General features: G+C 29.4%; 1 protein-coding gene across 5 annotated transcripts; it reads left to right on the forward strand.

Annotated features, from left to right (window-relative positions):
• Positions 1-1,286: 1,286 nt before the first annotated feature.
• LOC111284551 (serine/threonine-protein phosphatase PP2A-2 catalytic subunit) lies at positions 1,287-9,729 on the forward strand. Of its 5 annotated transcripts, none has more exons than XM_022873237.2 (11): positions 1,330-1,668; positions 4,514-4,570; positions 5,427-5,510; positions 5,960-6,031; positions 7,080-7,151; positions 7,355-7,395; positions 7,790-7,856; positions 8,520-8,711; positions 8,811-8,900; positions 8,990-9,097; positions 9,213-9,729. In XM_022873237.2, exons 1-11 carry the CDS (start codon positions 1,579-1,581, stop codon positions 9,276-9,278), a joined length of 939 nt encoding a protein of 312 aa, XP_022728972.1. In that variant the 5' UTR covers positions 1,330-1,578; the 3' UTR covers positions 9,279-9,729. The 5 variants fall into 5 exon arrangements, with proteins under 5 accessions (XP_022728974.1, XP_022728972.1, XP_022728973.1 ...); XM_022873238.2 differs by having other exon boundaries at positions 9,184-9,381; XM_022873239.2 differs by lacking the exon at positions 4,514-4,570 and having other exon boundaries at positions 1,287-1,668.
• The last annotated feature ends 3,677 nt before the right edge of the window (positions 9,730-13,406 follow it).

A 13,406-nucleotide genomic window follows, 5' to 3' on the forward strand; every position in this document is an offset into this window, starting at 1 on the left:
CTCTTAATTAAATGCTGATATGAATCTTAATCACCTAATAAATCAAAGTGTTAAACATGTAGGCGGTAAAACCCAACAAAAAAGTGAAAGATAAGAAACAATGAATAAATTAAAAGTATCTTATGCCTCTATTATCAACATTGGTTGCAAAGTGAAAGAAATCAGAGCCAAAGAAAAAATGAACTTTCCAAAAGAGAATTTTAATTAGTTAAGGCATCTTTTCTAAATTGCAATTTTTGAATATATGGAATAAGTAGACAAAGAATCTATCTAAAAAATCTTTTAGATAATGTGAAAAAGGCTACTTGTTTTATAAGACACAAATTGATCTCTTATTTTGTTTGATTAATTTGGATATGATATTAGATAAAATAAGAAATAAAAAATTAAAAGACTTGATTACTTGCTATCTTAAGTCTAATAAAAAAAAAAAAAAAACAATGCCACTTATCCATTTAGTAAGCACAAGAAAAAGAAAGGAAACAATGCTGAAAGAACCTATAATTAGAGGTTTTGCTCAAAAACTAAACATTTTAGTTTTTAGGTTAATACAATTAAATTTTATTTAACTATATATTTTTTTAAAATATTATGACCTGACGATTACACTATATTATAATTGAAAAATAAGTTTTAAAGTATAATATTTCAAAAAATAAGATTTTTTAATGAAAAAAGATGTGTTTGGTATATAGAATTATAATAAAATATGATAAGATAATATTATAAATAAAATTAGATTAAATAATATCATCTTATTTTATATTTGATGTATGTAAAGATTAATATAGGATAATTTTTTTATTGATCAAAATTATTATTTTTTAAAATTTATATAATTTAAATTATTAATATAATTTTTAAAAATATAATAAGATATATAAATTTAATATCATATATTAAAAATAATTCTCTCAACTTAAAAAAAATTAAATTATACTATACTAAAACAATGATTAATTTTCATTCTAATTCTATCTTTTTTTATATAAATTAAATATAATAAAAAATAATTATTATCATCTTATTCGTACTTAAATTCAAATATCATAAAAAAAAAAAAAAACCTCAATCGGTTACTCCCAATAATTATACATGGAACCAATCAGATCCACAATCACAGACACCCCATCGCAAATCCCAACCCACGCGCCGGTTATGGTCGTACCATCACGGTCTTATCAAAACCCTCCACCACATATTTCTGTTTCATGATGATGGGTTCGTTATTTCCATTTGCTAATCTCGAGCAGACTAAAATTCGGCACAAACATTTTTGATATGTCACTATTTTTTTCCTTAGAAAACTCAATTAAAAAAAAAAAAAGAGAGCGAGCGATCGAAACAAAAAGAGAAAGAAAAAACTGTCTCTCTCTCTTGATAAAAAAACATTGGGCTCTTCACCACCACTTCCTTCCCTCTTTTTCCTTCTCTCCATAAAACTAAAATCTCTTTTTTGGTTTCTCTCTCTTTTTGGTTTTTCTTTCCTAGAAACAAATTAGGCTTTTTTTTTTTTAAATTTAAAAATAATAGCTTGGGAAATTTTGGGAGTGTAGGGTTAAGAATAATAAAGGAAAGATGGAGTCTTCGGTGGGTTCGAACTCGCATGGGAACCTGGACGAACAGATTTCGCAGCTGATGCAGTGCAAGCCCTTATCGGAGCAAGAGGTACATATTTTTCATTCCGAAATGGAACGAATCTGTTTGGAATTTCTTCATTTACGGCTTGATCTGTGGCTTTTTTCACCGATCCATTTTTTGTTGAGTATTTTCTGGATATGGGGTCAGATCCGTTTTCTTTCCTGGAAGAGTTTAAACAAAGGAAGATAGGATCTTTGTTGAAACATTTTTTTTTTCATTTGCTTGCCTTCGCTGATTTTGATCCATTTTGTTTGTTTGTTTTCCAAGCTTTCTTGCTTGGTTTCGTTTCCCAAGAAAAAAGTATATAGTCTTTCTGGGATTGGAGCTTTAGTAGTAGTGAATTGGTCTGTGTTGCATAATTTTATTCGTGTTGTAACCATACTCAATTGGCTAAAGAATTGGTTTCTGAGACTAAAAGTTAATAGCCTCAAGAAATGTTGTTAGGGGTTAGAAATAGTCTGAAATTTCTTGGCAAGTTTGGCCAAGTCCGTGGTTATCAGTTGCCTGTTTTAATACATTTGGTTACACTTGTTGTTCTCCGGATAAGGAATTTTGCACAAGCCTTGTTCATCTAACTCCAAAAGTAAATAGGATGGGTTTTGCTCCTCTTAAAGGGGCAAGGTGCAGTAATTTGAGATAAATCTATTTCTTGCTTTCACCATTATATCTATTTGGACAGTTTACTTAGTGTAATCAAGCTGTGTGTTTAGGCGCCAATGGCACTGTACTAATCTAGCAAAAGCCAACCTTCTTTGACACACATGCGTTTTGTGCCTATCCATGCACCTTGGAAGGCAGTAGGCATATGCAGGGTTTCAAATAGTGCCGGGGTTGCGGTGTAGCAGCTGCTATTTAACGTTAGCGGCACCCCCCGCCACCACTAGTCACCCCCAATGGAGTTGTGAACGGCAATCACACTCATAGCAGAGCTTTGCAGCCGCAAATAATGGCATAACAGCCAATAGCAGTTGTTTACAACTGCTTTTCATATTTTCCAAATCAAATCACACAATAAACAAAATCAAACCAGAGAAGTAAACCCGCCTTAACTTCAAACAATTAAGTCAAAATCCAACAAATTTAAGCCTCAATCAAACTAAAAAATGAAATTAATTCATGGTAAAAAAAAAAAAAACCCTTTTTTTGAAATTTAAGTTGCGGATGGTTTGAAGAAGGAGCTCTCATCTAGCCTCCACAGCTGTCGACTTTAGGCTGTGCTTGTGTTGTCTTCTCCAATTTTGACTCTTGAGAGGGATAGATAAATGAGACATGGTAGTTTAAAATCTCTTGAAGGAGTGGCAGTGAGGATCCGAGCAAGACAAAAGGGTGGTTGCTTGTGCTTGGTGACTGTTGCAAGATGGGGAAGAAAATTAGAGGCAAAGGAGGAATGAGAAACAGAGGAAAATGGGATGGGGATTTGGAAGGTTGAAGACCATGCTCTACTACTGGCGAGAAGGGAAGAAAATGGGTTTGGAATTTACTGAGAATGTGGTTTACAAAGTGAAGGCTGATACTGATGTCACGTTGTTTTAAAGACTAAAATTGATTTTTTTTTTTGGGTTTAGGTGAAATGATTGGAGAGAAAAGTAAATATGGATGGGAAATAAAAGTTTGGGAAATTTTTAGTGATTTAAATGAAATTTTAAGAGGGACATTAGCTCTTAATTAGTTAATTTAATTTTTTATAATTTAATACATGTACAATCATTTAATTTTAAAAAATTAATTTTATTATATAATTTTGATATTATTGAGGTTATTGTTAATTGAATTTTTTTGTAAGTTTGGTTATGGTTATGTTGCTAACTAATACATTATCTTTGTTGATTAATTGTTTAAAATGTTCCACTTGTGTATTTGATTTAATAGTAAAATAAAAGTACCTATGTTCAAGGAATTAAATTTTAATCCCTTACCCTAATAATCATATCTTATAAAAAAAATTTAATGTTCATCATCATTCTTCCTAATAAGATTAAATATGTATTTATAACATTCAAGTCCATAAAAGTCATGAATAGATTAATGAATGTGTTAGATATACTTATTAATTTATGAGTTGTAACTAAAAATTTTATTTTAACATATAAATAAAAGAATTAAAATGTCTTAAATTACTTTAAATATACGAAATAAAGGTTATTATGATTATAATAATTATATAGTTCATTTTATGATAAGTTGTGTAAAATAGAAAAAAATTCATGATCGCAATGAGCGCAATTACCGTTATTTTATCCATTATGTTTGCAATTTCAATAAATGCGATGCGACCGAAAACGTGGCCGCGACTGTAATTTAAATCTCTGGGCATATGTTTGGAGGCTTCTTTTTTGTTTCTTCAAATTTTTTTATCTTTACGTGGCATGTATTTCAATTGACAGAAAAAGGAAAATTAATGTGTCCTTTTCAAGGAAATGTGTATACTATCCATTTATAATTACCTGTGGTGGTGGATAAGTGAAGATAACTTCATGCTAGAGTGTGATGATATTATCTAATAATGCTTGACTTCTTTAATATATTAGGCAATGAGATGGAGTCAATATTTCAGTTTATTAAAAATTATAAATTTGGGGTTATTAAATATAATAAATGTAATTTTGTTTTTTATGAATTTTTTAATCTTTATAGAAACTGGCAACTTTCTTCACTTGGATGACTGTTTTCTTTTTCCCCATCTTTGGTGTGCCTTACGCGTCTGACTAGGCTAATTCTTTTAACAGCCTTTTTACTTGTTAATGTGGTCATTTATGGCTTACTAGAACTCATTATTATTCACCCCTCTTTTTATATTATAATCCTAACTCTTTTTTAAAGTTATTGTGTACCTGATCTTGTTGTGTTTTTTTATATTATATATATAAATTAGGTTAGGGTGTTATGTGACAAGGCTAAGGAGATACTGATGGAGGAAAGCAATGTTCAGGTGTGCCTTCTCATCCATTGCCCTTGTCACCACTCACTTCTAATAGGTTTTTTCCCAAGATAATATTTCTTTAATAGTTATATACATTTTTATTAGCCTATATTTATTATTGGCAGCATTGCATTTCTGAATTTATGCACATTTAGTCCTACTTTTTTGTGTATAGTTTTGTCACTAATAATTTTTTATTTTTCTTAAATATATGTCCAAAAGTTGGTTTAATAGAGTTTTATGTTGTGACTTGAGCTGCAAAAAATTTGTTTCTACTGATGGTAATATTTCTGTTTGCTTTTACTGAAAAAAATAAATGTATGGTGTCTGTTGTTTTAAAGTCTTTGCTTTCTTTCTTTGATGAATGATAAGTTACCCAAAAAAAAGGTTAAATTTTTTTGGCTCTATAGTTGGAGTCTAAAAAAAAAAAAAAGGAAATAGTAAGAACTTTGAATGCTTTCTATAGCAATTGTTAGCTTTCATGCCTGTTTATGTTTCTTCATGTTCTTTGAACTCTTGATATGGTCATCAAGTATCTTTAACTCCTATATATTTTATCTTTTGGTACATATTAAAGCTTGTTGTGCTGTGGGTTGCAAAATAAGAAGTAGTTCTCTCCCATCCCAAAAACCTTGCCCATCCATTCCATGACGTGAACCAAAGATCTCTATGTTGAAAGTCTCATGTTCTAACAGTTGGGGTGTCCCCTTGTGAACCTTAAATTCTTGATTAAGTTTCTACTAATAAGGCTTAGTGCTGGAATCTTCCAACTACTTTAATGAATCCATGATTTGCCTGCTCCCTCTCATCACATGTGCGGTTGGCTTATTATTCCTTGAATGTTTTTTTGTTTGATGCAACACAGCCTGTCAAAAGCCCTGTTACAATATGCGGTGATATTCATGGGCAGTTTCATGATCTTGCAGAGCTTTTTCGAATTGGAGGGAAGGTAATTTTTCTGATCGAGGCTGCTATTCTGTGTTTCAAATATGTTGCTAACTGTTGTGAAGTATTTGCAATGCATGTAGTACTTTGTTCTTGTCTGGCCTTCAACAAGCATTCATAAATCATGAGCTTAATTCACAGCTACCATTTACATCTAATTATATATCAGTTCTATAGATTTTTCATTACATTGCAGGATGGTGTTAGCTGGAACACTGATGCCTGGAATGTAACATAATACCCTGGGAATCAGAATGACTTCCATATTTTCTGAGTTTGAATTGATTTGGATATTGTTGTTTCACTTGTTGGCTATTTGTACAAGATTTTGGTGCATTGATTCTCTTTGCTTGTTCTTCAATTAAGCTTATCTGTTTCTTGACTTTGTTCCACTTCCTATTTCTTTTAGCTTTGTTTCAGTGTTATTTTTTTAACATTTAGTTTTTTTGTCAGTGTCCAGATACAAATTACTTGTTCATGGGAGATTATGTTGATCGTGGTTACTATTCAGTTGAAACTGTAACAGTAAGTATGAGTTACTATCTATGATTTCCAGTTTTTGATATGTTTCACCTGGATGTGTGGTTTTCTTTTTTTCTTGATTGTGTTCTTTTCCACTAATGATAATTATATGCAAGAAACCTACATTATTTTTGTTCATTTAAGTGTGTAGCGATTCTGGAAGAAAAGAAGGGTTTGCTTTGTGGTTACGGTGCTTTAATTGCAATTCTTCTATATAATTAAGCTTTTTCTGCCTAATGAATTCCCATGGGTCTCCCAGATTTGACAGATTTTTATTCATCTTAGTTGGCGGATTTGTGTGTGTATGCATGCATGCATACAGAAAGATCCTCATGCGTAGTAATTTCTTTTTTTTTCAGCTGAGTGCATCATTGCTCAAACTAATTTTTATGAATCATAGGTGGTAGGTATGTTTTATGTTGATACTCTTCTATATGTATATGTGTGTGCGTGTTTGTGTATAAATGCACTTACGGACACATATATGTATGCATACATGCTCATACATACATGTAAATAAATGTGAGTTTGTGTGTGTGTACATGTATGGATTTGTCTCTGCAAACACACACATACATCTACATGCTTGGTATTCTCTCTATGCATATCACATGGCTGCTAAAACTTACTTATGGTGACTTTTTTTTATAATCAATTGACATGTGGTCAGGTCAAGTTTGATTGGCCTGTTCATTTAATGATCCTAACTTGTTACTTCAGATTTTTATACCTTGTAACACGTGTTGAACCTTTTTTTGTACTTCATATGTCACTACTTTCTTGACATTGGAGTTCTATCTACTATCTGGATTTAATATGTTATCATACTTGTGGGAAAACCTCTAAAATAATGGGGTTATGATCTATAAATTGATTTTTTTTCCCCTGTGACCATAAGTAATCTGGAGAAATTAAGGTGGAGTGTCAAGTATACTGCTATAATTATGGGGTCATTCTATGAATTATTTGTACAGGACCTTAATTACTTGCATTTAATTGTGTTTTCTTGTGGTTGCAACTTATAATTTGTTTGTGATTGACTTTTGTTCAGCTCTTGGTAGCCCTCAAAGTGCGTTACCCCCAACGGATAACAATTCTGAGGGGAAACCACGAGAGCCGTCAGGTATTGTATGTTTCTAAATGGTTGTTCATGATGAATATTGCTCTTAACAGCTTATTAAGTAGGAATGATTTGTTAGTGTTCTTTCTATAAGCTATAATGCATGTAGGAAAAAATTGATTGTCATTTTCCATCTTTCATTGCAACTTATTTATATTGATTTGATTGTTTTATTCCCTGTTAATGGTTTTATGTTCCAAATGCAGATTACTCAAGTTTATGGCTTTTATGATGAATGCCTAAGGAAGTGAGTATCTTAAAACCTTGCCATATAAGTTTATTTCCAAAGCAGGAATACATTGAGATTGAGGCTGCAGTTCTTTAGTTTGACTAGGGCAATGGCTTGTCATCCATGAATAAGCTTGTTTTGTATGCAGTACCTAATTTTAAAGTGTCTTAAGTTTTCTGTCATAGAAGGCTGGATTCACTTGACATTTAATTCTTCTTCTGAAAATAAAAGTTGGTTACTTTTACAGAAACAATTGTATGGTTAAAATACTCCGGAACTACTTTCTCTGTTAGCTAAGATGCATACTGCTCGTATCATAATTGTTCATTCATTTACTTTTTTTGGATTAGTTAGTTTCTCTTTTATTAATTTTTGTTTGTCTTTTGAAGATACGTTTTCTATTTATTTACAGATATGGAAATGCCAACGTTTGGAAGATGTTTACTGATCTGTTTGACTATTTTCCACTAACAGCATTGGTTAGTATTTTATTTTTTATGGTTTGATGTTGTTTGAAATGATCTTTTGTAAAGTTTTTACGTTATGATTACTTTAAATTAGGACATTAACCTGGGTGTGCTTTGATTAATGTGTTCTGTTGTTGCTCTTCATTTTCTGTGAAGTGCTTTTGTCTGACACATAACCGATGGATGTGTGTGAAGTTCTGACCCTCTATATATAAGGAAAAACTTGGAAAAAAAATTGAATATACCCTTGTTGGAGGTATTCCTGTATCCAACACACCCCCGAATCAGCATAATGTACAGACCCCATATTTTCCACATGGTGTAGTAACTTTTTCACTGTAACAATAACATACAAAATCAAACTAAAGATACTTTCATCACTTCTAGCATGCTTCTTTCATCATTTTGCAAACAGCCCCAGAGCTTTTTATTTTGCTAGTCTCTGCCTCTGTCACTAGTATTTTACCCGTTGGCAGCTCTATTCATTACTTAAAGCTTCAATTTACATAGATCAAGTTTGACTAAACAACTAGTTAAGCTAAGCTGAGCTAACGCAGCTGATGTCACTCAAACTTTTGATATAGTTTGTTGGTTTATGACACCAGAAATCAGTTATAGGCAAATGTATTGTTTTTGTTAATGGTTCTTAGCTGCAAAATTTCTGCTGTTTTGTAGGTTGAATCTGAAATTTTCTGTCTCCATGGTGGATTATCTCCATCCATTGAAACCCTGGATAACATACGCAATTTTGACCGTGTTCAAGAAGTCCCTCATGAGGGTCCCATGTGTGATCTATTGTGGTCTGATCCAGATGATCGATGTGGTTGGGGTATTTCTCCAAGGGGTGCTGGATATACCTTTGGCCAAGTATTATTCTTTTGCTTCGCATCCTTTTTTGGTTTTGTTCCTGTTTTTCTCAGATGTGGCGGAAGGACTTGGTGTACTAACTTTTATGATATTTTTCAGGACATATCTGAGCAATTTAATCATACAAACAATTTGAAGCTTATTGCTAGGGCTCATCAGCTGGTCATGGAAGGATACAATTGGGGTCATGTAAGTACTTACCTCTATTTTGGTGCTTTGTCTAGAATAATTTGAGTTTTGATATGAGATTTGTGCAATTGATATCATTTCTTTGACAGGAACAAAAGGTTGTTACCATATTTAGTGCACCAAATTATTGCTATCGATGTGGAAACATGGCTTCCATCCTTGAAGTTGATGACTGCAAGGGTCATACATTCATTCAGGTGAGCTTTCTCTCTCACTGATGCTGCAAGCTGCATGCTTAATATTTTCATTGTGCGTGTGTAAACTTTTGCATGTCCATATGTAGGCATTTTTAGAACTATTGTGTTGTTGTAGTTTGAGCCAGCTCCAAGGAGAGGAGAGCCAGATGTAACCCGGAGGACACCTGATTACTTCCTGTAAAGCAAACTGGCATTGAGTTGATTGAGTCTCTGGTGGCCGGTGCCCTTCAATGGGTTAGTGATGAGGGCTTTTGTTGAATTTAAGATTTGTAATTCGCAATGGTGGATGTTGGGTGGCAGCAAGCTTGTATATGGCTGATGAGGCTTCCTTGGTCAGGGTTGTTTCATTGAATGATGCTTGAGTTTCCACAAGAGGAGGCAGAAAAGCTGGCAACATTGTAGGGGCATATGTAGCATTTCCAGCAGACAATGTGACATTTATTTTCCTTGATTTTAACTTTTGTTTTCTTTTTATCTGTAGAAGGGTATGAGGGTTGGGGATCTGTAGAGGGATGCTGAGAACATTTTCCTTACAATGTGTGTGTGTGTGTGTGTGTGTGTTTTTTTTTTTCTTTAATATTTTTTCCTCAGGCCCGAACTCCCAATTAAATAGGTTTCTTTTTCCCGCCAAATGGAACTTCATGGTGTTCAAATTTTGTTCAATTCTAGACGTGCTTGAAAGTTAGATGCTAAAGCTTTAAGAATTAAGGGAATGGTCGGATGAAGCAGTGGCTAGACTGAAATGAGTGGGATGTAGAAGTTGTCTCTCATTTTTTTCCCTAGCTCAAATATCTGTATGCAGTGAAGACTTTCTATAAGATACTAGCAGTCTGAGATATAACTAGTTATCCTCTTCCAATTTTAAGATAGCCGCTAAACGGACGTATATGATTGACTACTTCTCTGTTTCATTTTAATTATTACATTCTAATTTTATTTTGATATAATAATTTTAATTAATAAAAAAATTTACCGACAAAAAGTTGAAAGAAGGATGATACCCCATTGAAATGAAATCTCGAACTTTATTCAAAAATAAAAATAAAATCTTTATTTTTTATTCCATAAAATTAATTAAGATTATGAATTTGTATTTATTATAATTAGAACTTTAGTGATATAAAATATTCGTTTTTTTTTTTTTTTGTTTGCTAAAATTTCTCAGTTAGATGATATAATTTATAAAAAATGCTTAAAATTATTTGGCTGAATTACATGATAAATATTTGAAAAAAAAATTTATTTTAAACATTCTGACAATGAGACATTATTCAACCATTTTGAAAATTTAATAAGTATAATGGAAATGAACTAAAAGGTTTTTTGAACTTAATTTTTATATATTTTTAAACATAAATCTGTCTAAATAGGCTTGAATTTGATGAGATTTCAAACTTAAAAAGCTGGGTAGAATTGGGTTTAAATAAGCACATAAACTATTAATAACATGTTTACGGTCACTCGGTTTGGTCCATGGATAATTTCACTAACATGTTACCTCTTCAATTCCAGTAAAGATATGCAACAATGAAAAAAAAAATAATGCAACAATATAAGTAACCCACAAAATGAGTGACAAAATTCATATTCATTGTAAGGACTCTTTGAAGTAAATAAGGAATGAAGGGTAGTGTTTTTTGGGTTAATTTCATTATTAGAATGTTTTAGAGAGTTTCACTTGGTAGTTTAGATATGAAAATACTTAAAATGCTTTTCTGGTAACATTTTCTTTCTTCCTTTTAAAATAGATAGTCTATTTCCAACTGCATTATTACTAAAACTATTAGGATTAAAAATAAAAATGATTATTATATTATATATTTTTTGTCAATTTGATATTTTAAAAAATAAAATTTTTAATTACGTAGCCGAATTTTCATTTCATTATACGCTTTAATATTTCAAACAAAATCTGTTATTTAAATACCTAATAAAATTATGAAATAATCTCTACATCATCATTGCTATAATATAAAAATTTTAAAATTAAAAAATATAAAATATTAAAAAAATTAAGAAAAATCTTAAACATTTAAAAAATAAAAAATTCTATAAAATTCAAATTTCTTTTGAAAAATTGACAAATTTTAAAAAAACTAAAAATTTCTAAAAATTTCCAAAAATTCAGAAAAATTAAAAATACCCCAATAATTAAAAAAATTCAAAAATTAAAAAATTATTCAAAAAAATGAAAAAAGGTAAATATTTGCAAAAAATCCCAAAATCTCAAAAAATATGAAAATTTTAAAAATACCTAAAAAAAAAAAAATTAAAGAAACAAATAAAAGATTAAAAATCTGAAATTAAAAAATTTGTAAAAAATTAGAAATTTTGTATAAAAATTTTCAAAAAAGGAAAAACACTATAAAATTGAAAAAAAATGAAAAAGTTCAAAACATATTCTGCAAAAATCCAAGAAAAATATAAAAAATTTTAAAAAACCATAAGAATTTAAAGAAAATCTAAAACAATTTTCAAAAAATTGGAAAAGTTATAAAAACCTTCCAAAAAAATTGTAAAGATAAGAAAAAAAGTATGAAAACTTAAAACTTAAAAATTAAAAAAATCTAAAGCAAAAATTGAAAAAATCATATAGGCCGAACTTTAAATTTTTTAAAATTTTTTAAAAATTTCATATTTTTTATAGAATTTTATACAACGTTTATATTTTTAAAATTTTTTTATGATATTCTAATATTCCATATTATTTATTTTTTTATTATTTTTTGAGATTTTCTAAAAATATAGATTTTTTAATTTTTTATAATGTTGAATTGTTTTTAATTTTTCATATTTTGACTTGTTTTTGAATTTTTAAAGTTTTTCTTTTCTCATTTTTTGATTTATTTAAAATTTCACTATTTTTTAGTTTTTCAAAATTTTTGAAGTTTTTTGGTTTTAAGAATTTGTTTTTTGATTTTTTGAATTGTTCATATTTTTTTACTTTGTTCAATTTTTTGGAATTCTTTATAAAATTTTTTAGATGTTTAAGAGTTTTTTTTTTTTGAATTATTTGAGATTTTAAGGATTTTTTAAAATTTCTTTTAATTTCTAATTTTTGAAAAATTGTTTTGAAATTTTTGAATTTTTCAAAAAATTTTAGATTTTTCTTTAAATTTCTTTTTTCTATTATTTTAGATTTTTTTTGAAATTTTCTTCTAACACTAACATAACAATAATGATGTGACAATGATCAGATTTTTTTCACATATATCATGATTTTATTAGGTACTGATGCCATGTTAGTAATTTGATTAACGTTATTAATTTAAAGTATCAACGTATATGATGAAATGAAAGTACGAAAATATAATTGATAATTTTATTTCTTTAGGTACCAAATTAATAAAAAAATATATAATACAAGGATTATTTTTGTATTTAAACCAAATTACTGAACATTTTCTTAATATTATGAGTATTAAATGCTTTTATTCAAAAACTTGTTTTGAAAGCTATCCCATTTGGAAACTTTGGCATGTTTACAAAACTCTTTTACGAAACCCCTTTTACCCTTCTTCTTCTTATTTATAGAGGTATAAACAAATAGAATTTTCGATGAACTATTCATTAATATATATTTTTTGTCGTTTATATTAATTTATTAAGCTTAATAAAAGATCTTAAATAATAATTTTATATTCATTTATTAAACGAATCAAATGCGAATAGAAGTTTATTTGATTCATTTATATTTATGAATAAACTCATTTAAGGTTCGTTTAAAACTCGTTCGTTTATAATAATAACAAAATTATATTTTTATCATTTATCTTAATCCTATTTTAAGGTTTGTTTATGTTTGTTTATGTTCATTTAGAGTTTGTTTAAATTTGTTTGGTTATAGTTTGTTTATTGTTCAAGAACATGTTTATTTATCTATGTGTATGAACATATTTGTTTAATATTTACAAACAAATGTGTTTAATTTAATTTAACCAAACATGAATATCTAACCATTTAAATGAACTGGGCTCAAACAAATAGAATAATTTTCTTATCGAATATAAACCAAACTTGAATATCTCTAAAAATCAACGAATAAACTACAAATATATGTTCGCTCATTCATTCATTTACACCCTAATCTTTTTCTCCATTTTATCTTCTGCCTTACTTCTTCATATCCCTATCATCTACTTCTTCGCCATAGTCTACCACCACACTTAGAACTTTAAAGTTTGCTTCAATTGGTTTCGCCATTTTCCACTATATCTTATTTTACTTATTAGCAATACTATGTCTCCAGTTTTAGAGGCCCTTTACAATTTTATGTCTAGTAATAACTTGAAATAAAAACCAAGATTAT

This window comes from Durio zibethinus, chromosome 6 (genome assembly GCF_047325235.1).
Source record: "Durio zibethinus cultivar Kanyao isolate XHJ-2024 chromosome 6, ASM4732523v1, whole genome shotgun sequence".
In the NCBI taxonomy this organism is placed as follows: Eukaryota; Viridiplantae; Streptophyta; class Magnoliopsida; order Malvales; family Malvaceae; genus Durio; species Durio zibethinus.